Source organism: Myotis davidii, unplaced genomic scaffold (genome assembly GCF_000327345.1).
Source record: "Myotis davidii unplaced genomic scaffold, ASM32734v1 scaffold18, whole genome shotgun sequence".
In the NCBI taxonomy this organism is placed as follows: Eukaryota; Metazoa; Chordata; class Mammalia; order Chiroptera; family Vespertilionidae; genus Myotis; species Myotis davidii.
The window spans coordinates 2,001,917-2,017,071 of NW_006292696.1; the positions used below are offsets into that span (position 1 = coordinate 2,001,917).

The window sequence follows — 15,155 nt, forward strand, 5'->3', positions numbered from 1 at the left end:
GCCAAGTGTATGGTCTGTTAAATAATGACTAGATGAATGAAAAGAGAAACTCTGTCCCCAACCAAGAGCCATCACAACTCAAACACTCAACAGCACCTACCCCATCAAATGCTCCAGAGCCGGCCTGCTTCTCTCTCTTTTCTATTCTGTGCTTCCCTAGCCCACAGATTTTAATTGAACAAAAAGTTCTGTTAGAAAATAAGAAAATATGAAAAGGAATGGCTAATCCAATCTTCTCAATGTGTAGATGGGAAACTGGGGCAAGGGGAAGCAAAGTGCTTTTGCCTGTGGCCACACAGCCCTTTGCACCAGAGCCGGAGCTGGAGTCCTGGCTTGTTTACTCCACTGGGGAGGGAGGAGCAGGCCTCCCCAGCCAAACCCCCAGGGCCCAGCAGCCACACTTGCCTCCTCCATTTCAATCTTGGACTTGGCCAGGAGAAGCTTGCGGTCAAAGTCACGCTGCTTCTGCTCCCGCTCAGCTTCCAGGTCAGTCACCTGCTTCTGCAGGTCGGCCAGCTTCTGGCGCAGCTCAGTGATCTGGGTTCAGAGGCAGAGGGAGGGGGTGCGTGAGCGTGACTGTCCAAGGGACGACACTGCTGAGCAGGACGGCGGCGGGGGGGATGCGCTGACAACAGCTGAGAACCTGGGCTCAGCCTTGACTTCCCGTAACTCCCACACTACCTTCTGCTCGTACTGCTGCTTCATGGACCGGAAATGCTGGTCCCACTGTTTGTTCACTTCAAGCAGCTGTGGGGAGAGAGCGGGGTTAGCAGGGGATAAGCAGAGGACCACAGACAGCCAACTCCTTGCACACCAGCTTCCCCAGCAGCGCACAGTGTGTGCAAACGCTGGCTACGGACGCTGCCTCAATCTCTTGCTTCTCAATAAAACTCAGTGCTCCTCAAAGAGAGTCCCTCTATCAGCCGCCACATTTTATCCTTCCAGGGCAGCGAGACTAACACCAAGACACAAAAACAGTATATTTGTTCGGTGTAGAATTATGAAACACACCCCCACTTAGAGGGCAGTTTGGGACTAACCCCGTAATTCTACTCTAAAAATAGTAACCAAAAGAAGCATAAAAATATATGTATATTGTGATCACTTCAACGTCTGTATTACAAAACAATCTAGAGGCCAGCCTAGGCATAGGAGATGGGGGAAGAAATTACAGGGTAATCAGAAGCGGAACGCCATGCAGTTGTTCAGAAAACCTAACATGCTGCCTCAGCTCTAAGGCGACACTACTTATTTGTCATACTTCGATGTAACAATTCCTCTGGAACCGAAAACAATCCTACATCACAAATAAAATGATGGGAAAGGGTATCCCAATTTCAGAAACAGAAAATGAAAAGTACTCAGAATTAAAGAAATATATGTACTAAATATATACATATATATTAAAGGTATATACATATGTACACATATATGTACATCCTTAAAGTTATAGTTTATTTTAAAGAAAAAAGAAATTTGTAATGCAATATGTATAATTTTTTCTGCTATTTTAAAAACCAGATTATACATTAGTGAGTACATAGATGAAAACAAGGAGTACGTAATGAATTGTTACTAACTGTTAATTGTTACTCTAGGAGGTGAGATTCTCAATCTTTTTATAATGAACATTATATTACTTTGCTAATCAGATAAAATATCTCAGGGCAATGCAAGCAGGAAACTAAAATTAATATGTACACAGGCAAAGGACGAATGGAGCCCGCCTTCCCAATGTGCTGGGGCCAGGGAGGCAGAAAGGCCCAGGACCAGAAGGATGGAGCACCACAGAGAGGAGGGGCTCAGAGAAAAAGGGGGCTGGGCTCCACCTGGGGGCGGGAGGTGGAGGGGGAACAGGCATGAGACAAGGAAATAGCCTCGATCTGGGGGTTCTCAGCTGGTTAGAAGCAGTGCCACAAGGCGTGGGATCTCCCTCTATGACAGTCCCCCCCCCAAACCAGTTGCAAGGTGACCGATGAACCCCAAGCTCCCCATTCCTGAGGCTGAAACTCACCCACCTTATCACAACCTCTTTCCACCATTCAGGTTTAGCTTTCCTAAATTACCCCTCCCCTGCCAACAAGTTTAGGCGGCTGTGCCCCAAATGCCACCTCCTCAGAGTGACCCTTGTGGGCAAGGGGACTGACCAAGAGACAAGATTCCAGGACAGCCTGGCTGGGTGGCTCAGTTAGTTCGAGTGTCAACTCATACACCAAAAGGTTGCTGGTTTGATTCCTGGTCAAGGCACATGCCTCGGTTGCAGGTTTGATCCCCAGTTGGGGCACATACAGGAGGCAAACGGTCCATGTTTCTCTCTCACATTGATGTTTCTCTCTCTCTCTCTCCCTTCCTCAAAATTAATGAAAACGTATCCTCAGGTGAAGATTTAAGAAAAGTCCAGCGAGTTATGGGCAGTTGGTTCAGTGGTCACCATGGCAACTCACCATGGTGACCTCGGACTAACCAGAGCCAGGGGACAAGGGAGGGCCTTAGTCCTGTGGGTCCTAGGAGGCCACCTACTTCTGTGCGCTGCTGCTCCAGCATCTTCACCTTCTTCTCAGCTGCACCCAAGGATCCTGCCTCTGGGATCTTACTTGCTGTTGCACTAGCCTGGGGAGAAACACAGAGGGGCCTTTAGTGAAGCTTCAAATAACAATACTCTCATTGATCTAAGGCTCCTCACCTAGCCATCTGTCCCCACCTCTCTACCCTCCCACCCACCAGGACACTGCTACCCATCCCAGCCATGACTAAACCCCTCGGGAAGTCCACAGGGGCTCCTAGGCCCTCCGCCCACAGCCACTTCTTTCCCTGCTCAAGCTCTATCTCTAAGGCACTGCCAACTGCTCTCCCCTCCTCCATCCCCATGTCAACCCAAAATCCTCTGGCCTGGAGGTAAGAATTATATATTTTTAAATGTTTTATAAAACAATTACTTTAAAATGTTTTTAGAAAGATACAAAAATAAAGATATCTATGTCATTAGTACACGTACACATACTTCCTAGCCCTATTCTCTGAGAGAGCCTAAAGCAGTGACACTCCAGTTGCAATGAGCACACCTAAGGCCCAGATCTTGGTTCCTAAATACCATTCTCCAACAACAAGGAACAGGACTCCTTGGACAAGGGTTAATTCTAGGGCTGGGGCAGGGAATGGGTTTGGAGCATCTCATGGTGTCAGAAAGTAAAGAAGTGCCAAAAAAATAATGATAATAATAACAGCCTGCCAAGTGGGCATAGGAGACAACTTGAAAGAGCTTCCCACAGCCAAGCTGGAACAATGTAAACCAGAAAAATAAAATCGTGATAATATTGGGTCATAATCCAAAGAATAAAATAAATATCCTTGAGTCCATAGTGGTAGAAAAATATAGCTGAATAATTAAATAAATGGGGAGAAGGAACACTCTTCCTTACAGAAGAATTCCAATTAGTGACTGTGGAAAGAATGAGGGAAATGCAAAACTGCCATTATAATACTACAGCTCTCCTAATCATGCAGTGAGTCACCAATGGATACCAAAGCTAGTGAGCAAAAGCAGAAGGAGAAACAGGGCATTTGCATAGCCTCCAAGTTTCTCCTAAAAATAAGTGTTTAATAGTTACAGAGAGAAATTCATCACTTTATACAGAGAAAGCTGACAGACACCCACTTAGCCACAGCAATGACACTTGACATGATGCAGTAAGGAGGGTGAGACTCCTGTGATGTTCTTGCCCAAATCCATAGCCCCAATCCAAACATGGGCAAACATCCCATAAACCCAAATTGAGGGATATTCTACAAAAGAAATGGCTAGTATAACCCGAAAGTGTCAAGCTTATGAAAGACAAGACAAGGAACCCTGGGACCTGTGACAGATTGGAGGAGACTAAAGAGTCGTAACAACTAAATACAATGTGGGATCTGGAATCACGGTACAGAAGAACACGAGTGAAAAACTGGTGAAATCTGAAGTCTGCAGTTTAGTTAACAGCACTGTGCCCAAGTGTATTTTCTAGTTTTGATCACTGAACCATGGTTTTGTAGGACTTTAAGGCCTGGGGTGAGCCCTGGGAGCAGAACTTGGGAGGCTCAAGTGCCCCCTGCAGGCTAAAGTCTGTAAGCACACCATAGAACCGGAAGTAAAGGGAGCAAGCTGGGGGAATCCTCCGGGACCACCACCTCCTCTGAGAAAGATGAGATGGGCCTGACCCTAGAAGCCTGCTGCCTCCTGGAGGGGAGCTGTGCTTAGCATTACTGGGGAAGGAGGAAAAGGGGGTGCCAGGCTCCCAGAGGGTACATTCTTAACCTCCACAAAGAAGAGAGGAGTCAGACTACCTGGCTGCTGGCACCCAATCTGCCATTAAAAGCAACAGCTAATGTTCACTGCTGACCACGTGCCAAGCACTGCACCTACTCTATAGGCACATCACTGAACCCTCCAACTACCCTCTGAGATAGGTGCTAATATCGCCATTATGAAAGGAGGGAACTGAGGCCAGAGAGTATGTAACTTGTCCAAGGTGGCAGCAGCGTTCAACCCACATGGGACTCTAGGGCACTGGCTTCACCGCTGCCCATTAGCCCACAGAGCCTTCCTCTGGGCAGGGTGGAAAGACCATCCGACCTTCTGGGGAGTCAAGTGAGATGAGGTGATATTAAAGGGCTTTGGAAAAGTGAAGAGGCCTGCCCACAGAATCCCAAGAAACCAGAGATCAGGAGTCCCCAAGTCACTTCCACAAGAGGACAAACAAGGCAGACTCCAACGGAGGGGGGGGGCGGGGGCTAATGGAGGCAGAGATGGCCACTTCCCAGTGTGGTTCCCGGCCTCGCCTCGGGTCTGCCTCACAGCGAGTGGTGCAGGAAGCTTGGTTAGTGATGCCACATGACCTCTGCAAGGTCATGCTTTCCAGCCTCCAGGCAAGGCTGGGTAATGGAGTAAGAGTCCTGGCTCTGCCTACCTTACAGGGGAAAAGAGATCCAAACAGGACGTTGGATTGGATTTTTGAGTCTTGGGTAAACTCAATAGTAAGAAGTAATTAAGTTTTACTAGGACAATTACATAGGTGTGGGGCTTATTAAATACAATTGAGTCCTGCTGTGCAGCCATTAAACTCCATTAAAGGGGAAAATGTGTTAGTAAGAAACTGGGACTCAGCCCTGCAGCCAGGGGAAAGGCCCTGACAGGGCAAGGAGCCAGCTCCTGCCTGGGGACTGGATTGTGAGCCAGGGATACAGCAGCGGTGATGGGTAGGGGGCAAGTGGGCTGGCCTGGTGGCATTACCGGGCCATGTCCCCCTCTCTCCATGTCAGAGTCTCCTGGGGGCAATCACAGGAGCTTAGCAGAGTCCCTTGAGAAGCCAGGCATGCCTGAGATGTCATGCTGACGCTCAGGAGGCACCCTGTAAAGTGGGATGTGCTCAGGGAATGTGCTCACACTGAGCCAAGGACTCGACCACCGTCTTTGAGCAATGGAACTGGAGCTATTCCGCCTGGAGAAGAGAGGGCTGGTGGGGGCCACAGAGCCATGGTCCTGGCTGGCAGCCTGCGTGTGTGTTGCAAGGAATGGATGCTCCATGTGGCTGAAGGCAGAATAAGTATTGAGCGGTGGAAGCTCCAGTGAGGTGGACTGTCAGGCCAAGCTAAGGAAAAGCCATCTAACAACCAGAGCCTTCAAACAGTGGAACTGGCTGAGAAGGAGGCAGTGAGCTCACTGCCACTGGAGGTGGCAATGGAGGCTGGCAACAGCAGGCGGGATGCCGTGGAAGGAGTTCTGACCACATACCTGCAGCTGTCCAGCTACCCCCTTCTTGCCTGTGCCTTCCATCTTGGGTGAGCCTGGCCGCCTGCAGACACCCTCTTTGCCACTGGTCATCAACAACTTCTTGAGCTCCATGTTTTCCTCCCTGGGTCGGAGGCAAACACAGAAATCATGTTGCTGGCACTGGGTTAAAGACCTACTATTCATCTGAGTTGTAGCTGAGACCTGGGGTGTAAGGCAAGACCCTGAAACCTTTCCTCTGGTGCAACCAAAAGGCACCCTTAACCTCCTTGCGGCAATCTGTGGGCTTCCCTAGGAGTCGCCAATCATCACCGCAGGGTGTCCCCAACTGGGATGCCTGCAGACATGGGATCCTCAGGATGCAGCCAAACCTGCATTAAATCCTGGATCACACTCTAGTGATCCTCCCCAATTATCTTCCAACTCCCGGTGTGGAGCAGGGGAAAAGTCTCCGCGTGATGTCGAGCATCTTTCTTGTACTCTCCAGTCTCCCTTGTCAAAAGGGAGATAGCTGCCCAGTTGGTGTGGCTCGGTGGTTGAGCCTTGACCTATGAACCAGGAGGTCACAGTTAGATTCCTGGTCAGGGCATATGCCTGGGATTTCAGGCTTGATCCCCAGTAGGGGTCCTGAAAGAGAGTGCGCGCGCGCGCAGGCTTCAGGCTCAGGGCCTTCAGTGGGCAATAGTCACTTTGCCAAAATCAACAACATCCTCTGATTCTCATTACATTTATCGTTGGAATTACCTTTTACTTAGTAGAGGTAATGCTGTCTTCCATTTAATTTAGTGAAAGCTTTCTTTATAGTATTTTTTTAAGTCAAAACATGATTCAAATTAAAGTAAATTCTTAGGTAAATAACAAGATAGGTGATATGGGACATAATAAAAGTGTGACTGGAATATGGAAAATATTTATGTTCTGTTTGCCAGCTGGGTTTCCACGTAGTAGAAAAACAGAGAAGTAAAGTGGCTTTCCCAAGGTCACACGGCTTTGCACACCTGCTCTCTAGTCAGGAATCTTTCCCCCAGCTTGGGCTTTTGGATCCATGGATGGAGTCTTAGAGCTATAAAACTCCAGCTACTTGAAAGTAAACAAATATATGCGGATTCAAAGTGGCACGGTGGCTCAGTCATTACTACTGCTCTATCCGGACCTCACACGCCTCTCTGGGCCTCAGTCTCCCTCTGTACAATGAGGTCAAGGTTTATCCCCCGAGATCTCACAGGCCCTTTGAGTTCTGACAGTCAAGATCGGTGTTTCTCAAGTGTGATCCTGGACCGCCGACATCACAATCCCAGCAGCCCTTCGGAACATGCAGATGCCTAGGTCTTGCCTCAGACCCACGGTCTCAGAATCTTGGTGAGGAGGGAGGTGTGGGAGTGTGAAATGGGGGCCTTGCCTGGTCCTCGGTAATCCTGGTGCATAATTAAGTCCCTGATCCACTAGCCCTGATGAGGGAGCCCTGGCTGTTCTCAGGAATACAGAGCAGAACAGAATGATGGCCGGCAGGGGGCAGCACAGTCCTGAGCTCTCCTACAACCAGCCAGCAGCTGTTCACAGTTCACAGGCTAAGCTTAGGCTTAGGCTCCCAAGGAAGGAGTGCAATTTGTACAGGCCTCCTTCTGAAGTTCTCCAGCACTTTATAAATAGACACCCCGCAAGGTACCCAAGAAGAAGAACCAAAGACATCCAAAGCAGGGCTCTGGGCAGAGGCCTCAGAGCTCCCCAGGCCTCTGAGCCCTCAGCCCAGAAATCACTGCCATGCACCCGCCCCCTCCTCGGCCATCCGACTCCTCATCCCCACTCTGAGGAGCCTGGACTTACCGCAGCCTCTCAGCAGCCTGATCCCGCTGTTCCAGGCCCTTGTCCAGTTTGGCCTTCAGGGTCTCATTCTCCTTCCGAAGCTGCTCACACAGGGTCTGAAGGGCAGAGGGGTAGATGAGGACAAGGGAAGGGGAGGGGTGCATCCCTAATCCACACTGATGTTGGAGGACAGGACAGGGGCTGGGCCCACCCAAGCTCCTTTAAGCATCCTCATAAAGCCAGCCATGAGGATGCCCACACAAGAATCAGCCAAAGGGCCTTTTCCTTCTCGAAGGCAGAGAGCTCCATCTCCCCTCCTTCACTGCTATTCCCTCATCCTAGAACACTCTTCCCCACAGGCCTTCCCGATTTCTCCTCCTGCTTCAAGTTAGCCTAAACACCACCTCCTCAGAGAAGCCCTCTCTGATTTCTACATCCCAGTGAGTTAGGTCACCTCCATTATCCTTGCTCACAGCCCCCTGTTCTCGGTACTTGTGGCAATGAGAGCTGAAGAGCCATTTTTGTCCTCATTTTCTTAATACCCAACTCCAACCCACCCTCTCTAGTCTGTGAGCAACCTGAGGCCTGGGACCCCTCCCCATTCTCTTGTCCACTGCCAGATCCCAGCCCAGCTCAGGGTCTACACAGGCTGACACTTAACTGTTGAAGGAACGTATGACTGAATGACTGAATGACCAAACGAATGAACAACCAGTAAAGATCTGAGACCTAGAGCCCTACAAGCTTAGCTGATCTGGGAAGTGGACGAGGCTTCCACGGTGGTCAAATGGCACGTCAGAAGACAGGGTATCCGGCCAACTCCTCAGGTGTGGCCCAGGCTTCCTTCGCCTCTGAGCCACAGTTCCCTCCCCTACAAAATGTGGGCAACTGCGCCTTCTCTGCCTCCTTCGTAGGATCCCTCAGAGGACAAACAAGACCGAGAGAGGGTAAGCACCTTTGAACTGTCAGTTCCCTGATAATACCTGACGACCTGTGTTCCAAGAGCTTTGAGGTGAGGGCATATAAGATGGACAGCCAGACTCAGGGCATTACAGACGGGGAAGGGAGGGAGGTGCAGAATAGCAATGGTGCTGTGCCGTGCTGTACTAAGTACTTAATCTTTAACAAATACTGAGTGAGCATCTAACTGCGCCAGGCATGTGGCTGGGTGCTCTTCCACTCACTGCATCACAGGAGCCTCACAGTGTCCTCAAAGCGACATCATTCATGTCTATTTTTAAAGTAGGCTAAGGCAGGTGAATTAATTTGCATGAGGTTGAACAGCTGTTAAGAACCACCAGGGGGATTAAACTCCATCTGGCAGGCCCTAATCCGGTCTCTCCCCAAACTTCCCCTCTCCCGCCTTGCTGTGGTCATGTGACTATTTCTGGCCAAGGAAAGGTGAGTGGAAGTGATAAGGGTCGGTCCTGGGCTGGCCCATGCACATTCTCTGGTCTCTCTTCCTGTGGCTGCCTCATAATCCAAAGGGCACAAGATGAAGGGGCCGCTAAGTAACTGGAGCAGAAATGAGGAGTCCCTGCCACAGGGACTGAGGGAAAACTTTTGTTATCCTGAGGGATTTCAGAGTTGTTTGTTTCCCAGGGGAGACTTGGGAAGGCATCAAAGCCTGAACTGGGCAGATGGTCGGACATGAGAGGTCCGAGGAGAGAACAGAAAACTACTGTGATTAGTTCCAATGCCTAGCAGAAGCCTTGCGTCATAGCTGGCCTTGAAAATGTTGTCGAGTAAACCAAGAAACAAATCCACAAATGAATGAAGAGGAACCGGATTAATTTGCCTCTACCCACAGGCGGGGCAAATACCCAGGATGCCACAGCCCTGGGTGGGGCCTCCAGGGAACAGAATGTCCTGCTCCTGGACACTAAGGGAAGGCCAGGGTGTGCTGTCCACCTTTCTAGGCTAGAGGCTGTTCCCTCCAAGCTTCTGGGAAATGCCCTGCGCACAAAGCAGCTGACGGAGGTGAGTTGTCACAAGGGTCCATTGAAGGGGCTAACAGAGCTCACCTGTGAGTTCCTTAGTCCACTCACTCACTCATTCATTTATTCATTCATTTGCTCACCAAATGTGCATTAAGCACCTATTTAGTGCCAGGCACTGGGGTACAGTGATGCATATGACAGACACAGTCCCTGCCCCTCCTGTGAGGCTTATATTCCAGCAGGAAGTACAAGGAAAAAAGCCACAAAGCAAATAAACCACCGAATGCAATAACACTATTACAAACTATGTTAAGAGCTAAGAAGGAAATAAACAAGGGCCTGGTATAAAAAACAACAGAGGTAGACAAGACCCCCTTTGATGAGGCCAAAATGTTGACACTGAAAATTCTGTCACCCGTGCGATGCACCGGCTTCGCCTCCCCGGAGCTCAGTTTGATACCTCTAAGCCTTGCTGACTTCTGAGAATCTCCCTCAGCCTGGCTCTCGGGCTCCAATCACTCCTCCAGCCTTGCCTCCCTTGTGCCCTCACCTGAGGGGGTTTGGGGCTCCTGCACACTCCTTGGGGTCCTCTGCTCCCCACATCTCTCCTCACACTGTCTCCAGCCTGGATGCCCTTCTGCTCTTGTCAACCTAGGCCCTTCTTGAGGTCACACCTGGTAGACTTCTCGCCCATTAACTGGGCATGTGAGTGTTTGCTACCACGAATGAGACCACTGACCAGTGACTGGAGTAGGAGGGCCCGGGAGGGAGGCAGGGGACTTAAAGTTACAGCCCTGTCACTGAGGGGACAGGTGCTCAGGTCCTGAGCAGGTTCCCCAGGAGCCTCAGTTTTGCCATCTGTGAATCCTGCCCTACCCCCAAGCCCTCAAGACTAAGATCCCCGGCCCAGTATGGCAGTCTGGTCATCATCAAATCCTAACAGTGACCACTTTTTGAGCACTTAAAATGTTCTAGACTGGACTTCATTTATTACTCCCAGCAATCCCATGAACAGGCACTCCCAGCACCATGATACTGAGAGGGACAGTGAGGGACAGAGAGGATAAGTGACTTGTCCAAGGTCATTCAGCAATAGAGTCCCTACTGAAACCAAGGACCATATGGCTTCAAGGCCTGGGCTGGCCTAGAAGTCAATCTGGCTTCGTTCCCATGGCACGGGGAGGGTTATGAAAGGAAGCCTCCTCTACTGGGAGATAAGCTGGGATGGTGGTAGAGAGCATGGGCTTTGGAATATGACAGGTTGAGATTCAAATCCCAAGTGCACCATCTACCAGCTGGGCAACCTGTGAAGTGGGGATAATGATGGCCCCCTTGCCTTGGTCCCCTCCCTTTCCCCACCTGTCTGTCAGTGAAAAACAAGGCAGGGCTGTTCCCAGCCTGCCCACATCCACGGCCCCCAACCATGAAATCTGCATTGCCCATCCCATATTTCCCAACTTCCTTCCTCTTCCTCACCCCTTCCCACAACTTCCTTACCCTGCTCACCGCCCCAAACAAGAAGCCCAAAGTCAGCCCCCAATGGCAATGTCATTCTCCGAAGTCCCCTGGATTCCCAAGAAGAGCCAGAGGAGGAGGGAGGGGAAGCACACCTGCCCACCCCAGGTGACCCTCTCATGGCCAGCCTCACCTGCAGGATGGAGGTGCGCTGCTCATTCTTGTGCACCTTGGAGGCTAGCCGGTTAAACTCGAGGGCCATGCGGCCCAGGTGGGTGAAGAGCTGGCTGTGGTCCGGCTCCTCGGCGCACACGCTCAGGGTGGTCTCCAGGCGCTGCAGGTGGAGCATCAGGTTGCTGTCCTCGTGGGGCAGGGGACCCAGCTCCTGGCGAGGAGGGGAACAGGGCCGTTCTTTACCAGGGGCTGAGTAGGCGCTGTCAGCCATTCTCCTTCTGCTTCCCCATTCCTCATGACTCAGTTTCCCTCTCTGATCCCAGCTCAGCCCAGGGAAATTCTCCAGTTGCGCAGGTTCCCTGTCTGGGGCTGACTCACAGGGCAGGACCAGGACTCCCAGGCCAGCAGCTGGCTTACCAGCAGTAGAGCCACTTTCCTCCCACACTCTGGGCCTCCCTGAGTGCCTGGGGGTGGATCGCTCATCTGCTGGGCTTCGGAATCCTCATCTACCAAATGTGCACACACCCGTTCCCTCCCTCTGAGCTCACAGGGTGCTCAGGAGGGTGAACTGCCACGTGAAGGCAGCAAGCCCAGGAAAGGGGTCTCACTCCATGCACAGTACTGCTCCTTTGGCTTAGGGAGTCTTGCTAAGGGAGCTACACAGAGCAGAGCTGCCTGACTTTCATGTCTATTGTGTGTCTTCTGGGGAACAGCTGCAGCATTCATCAGCTTCTCAGAGGAACCAGGACTCAAGACAGGTTAAGAACCATAATCTAGATATTTCACAGAACCCAATCCAGTAGCATACCGTGGGCAAGGGAGTCCAATGTCAACAATCAATCAATCTTTCTCTCTCCATCTCTCCTGTGTCTAGAACATTCCTTCCAAAGACAGTGCCTTAGTTATGCCAACACTGTGCCTGAGGATCCAGAGTGGCCCCTTGCAGCTAACTGCTACCCTGCCAGGCATCTAAGGCCCCACCATCCCCACACACCTCCTATGGCTCCATTCCCAGTGTCCCCTCTGCTCATCCTTCCTGGCCTTGACGACGTTTCCACTCTTCTAGCAGGCATCCCCTAAACATGGATGTTGCAGGACGGTAGAGCTATGGGGAGCCTCTGGGTTCAGGCTACAGGGAACAGGAACTTGCCCAGAGCCGCCCAGTGGCTCAGTGGCAGAGCCAGGACTGGAATCGAGGCTTCCTGATGCTCAGTGCAGTGCCTATGCGATACTGTTAGCACTTTATTCTAACAGGAGATAACGTGGCTTCTTGGACTCTGCATTCATCCCCCACTGCCTCTCTTCATAAAGGATTTGAGGTGGCAAAAGCTGCTCTACTTAAGGTCCATGAATTGCTTCATCCACTCATCTCCTCAACTAGCCTACAAGCTCCCAGAGGGCAGGGAGGCTGTCTTGTCTTGACTCAGCACAGACTAGGCACATGGTGGGGCTAAGGAGGAACTTATTAATCAGATAATGTTACTGGTCCAAGGTCATAGGGCAAATACTTTCTGAGTAGGGGGTTCTTGCCGCCTCCACCAGCTTCTCAGAGCCCTCAGAGACAGAGCAGGGTAAAGGCACAGAAGTTCCCAGGAGACAAAACTCAGAACCTTTCTAACACTCAGCCTGCACAAAAGGGTAAACTGCTTGGCTAAGCTGCTCTGGGTCTCCCTGACCCTTTCTGTTCCACCTTCTAGGAGCCCACTGGCCCAGAGGCTGAGTCATAGTGTGTGGAGGTGCCCGGCATTCATGGAGACCAGCAGGACTTTCACAATGATCGGGTGCCTGTGTGACCCAAGTAGGGGAAGTCACCAGGAAGGGATTTGCATGTTTGAGAAGCATCCCCCCCTCCGGCCCCCCATGGGTCCCCAGTTGACTCCAGGGTGCCCTAGGGACCCTGTGCCTCTGACCCGGGGCCAGGTGACTGAAACAGAGAGGAGACATGGGATGTGTCCGGGACCTGCCATCCACTCACCATCATGTTTCTGGTTTGGCCACCGCTCTCGGGTGGAGAATTCTGCTCGTTGGGAACCACTTCAAATTCAGAGGAAGTGCCCTGTGCAGAAAGGGAGTTAGTTACAGGCTGCCTGAGAGAAAAAACACTCAACCCACAGCTGACAGCAGCAGGGAGGGGCAGGGAATGGAAGAACAAAAATCTCTTCCCACATCCAGTTCACCCCGGCAGCCCCTCCGTGCAGAGCTGAGCTCCCCGGGCGGTTACACATCAGTTCATGTGCGACCATGAAGCAGGATCCCAAGTCTGCCCACAACCCACTCACTGTGAGGTCTGAGCTTACAGGCCCTCTGTGACCAGTTTCCTCATCCATAGAACAGGGATACTGGGCTAGCTGACCTTGAACCACCAGAACTTCAGGATCTTTTCTTTTTTAAACTTGTACTTTTAAAATCTCTCCCACAGAGACTTAAAACGTTTTCATGAACTCCATTATGGTGAGAGAGTTATATCCCCTTTGGTCAGACAAGGAAACTGAAGGTACTTTGTTAGCTAATGCAAAAAGTAGGGCGTGAACCCAAGGCCTGCAAAACCAATGTTCCTATTACGGCCTCAGAGCTGTCTCCCAGGTCCAGGTGTCCTCTGACTGTTCGGATGGAGAACAGACAACAGTCAGTGTGGCCACACAGAGGTGGTTCTGTGCCAACCTTACCAAACCAGCTCCAGAAAACCCTATTCTCTCTCTCTTCCCCCCTCCCTTCCTCTCTCTCTATCTAAAAAATAAATAAATACATAAATAAATAAATAAATGGGAAAAATATCCTCGGGTGAGGATTAACAACAAAGAATAGTGAAATCTGAGTCTGAACTTGGATGCTTTATGAATGGGGTCAGGAAATCTGTTATATAATGTGAAAGTTAAAATTTCAAAGACATTTCTATTAAAAAAAAAAGGCTCCCAGCCTTTTTCTCATCTCTCAGCCACTCCAAGTGGAATGTACTGGTTGTGCAACCAACAGATAGGCCAATGGTCCCTCTGAACTAGTAACTGGCTCTGGGATTGCTATTAACCTGGTCTACAAAGTCGACTGCAGCCCTCCCTCGGAAAGGGCAGATGGATGGGAATGGACGGGAGGATCTCCACTCGCAGCTTCTGGATCTCTGCTCTGAGCCTCATGGCCACCAGGAAGCCAGCTCTGAATCCTGGCCGTGTCCTATAAAACCTCACGTTCACCTCTACATTTCCCCCACTGTCGTGAGATCGTGGAAAATGCTCTTCTCACTCTGGACCTGATCTGTAGGATAAAGATGCTACAGGATACGATCCCTTGAGTCTCTTCCAGGCCTAGGACACCAAGCAAAACGTCTCGAGGCGACTCTTTAGCCCCTCTGAGAATGAGTTCGATGTCACATCTACCCGCTTTCCGAGCACCGTGCAGTAGGTAGATACATGCTTCACATTCTTCGACTTAGCATAAGGGAGGAACTCCTTGTGCATAGCAGGGTCTTCCTAGCAAGTTTTTTTTTTAAATATATTTTATTGATTTTTTACAGAGAGGAAGGGAGAGAGATAGAGAGTTAGAAACATCGACGAGAGAGAAACATCGATCAGCTGCCTCCTGCACATCTCCCACTGGGGATGTGCCCGCAACCCTGGTACATGCCCCTGACCGGAATCGAACCCGGGACCCTTCAGTCCACAGGCCGACGCTCTATCCACTGAGCCAAACCGGTTTCGGCTTCCTAGCAAGTTTTAATTGTGACCTTCATTTAAAGATGGGGAAACCGAGACCCCAGAGAGATTGAGATCGGCCTGCCCTACATCACCCACCAAGTCAGAACCTAGGCTTCCAGACGCCAACCCTCTCTCTTCATGTCCTTGTATCTGCCAAAGGGACCTCGAAGTCCAGGCAGCTTTCAGCCAGGACTCCAAATGCAACTTACGCTAGATGGAGGTTTTGGGACTGGCTCTGGCTTGTCACTGGGGGGTGCCGGGTCAGCAGGGGGTGCTGGGACATTTGCATCCTTTCCTGGAGAATGGAGAAAACATAGATGAGCAGTA

At 50.7% G+C, this 15,155-nt stretch overlaps 1 protein-coding gene across 8 annotated transcripts in view; it reads right to left on the reverse strand.

Annotated features, from left to right (window-relative positions):
• TNIP1 (TNFAIP3 interacting protein 1) overlaps nucleotides 1–15,155 on the reverse strand; it is a 51,384-nt gene that overhangs the window by 9,869 nt on the left and 26,360 nt on the right. For 7 of the 8 annotated variants that reach the window (XM_015565624.1, XM_006766266.2, XM_006766267.2 and 4 more), the window contains 8 exons: nucleotides 15,038–15,123; nucleotides 13,115–13,195; nucleotides 11,159–11,350; nucleotides 7,592–7,686; nucleotides 5,771–5,891; nucleotides 2,521–2,610; nucleotides 682–747; nucleotides 406–537 (listed from right to left, as the gene is read on the reverse strand). In XM_015565624.1, the coding sequence (XP_015421110.1) occupies nucleotides 406–537; nucleotides 682–747; nucleotides 2,521–2,610; nucleotides 5,771–5,891; nucleotides 7,592–7,686; nucleotides 11,159–11,350; nucleotides 13,115–13,195; nucleotides 15,038–15,123 (863 nt within the window). The remainder of the gene's footprint in view (nucleotides 1–405; nucleotides 538–681; nucleotides 748–2,520; nucleotides 2,611–5,770; nucleotides 5,892–7,591; nucleotides 7,687–11,158; nucleotides 11,351–13,114; nucleotides 13,196–15,037; nucleotides 15,124–15,155) is intronic. The other variant, XM_015565625.1, reaches the window with a different exon arrangement.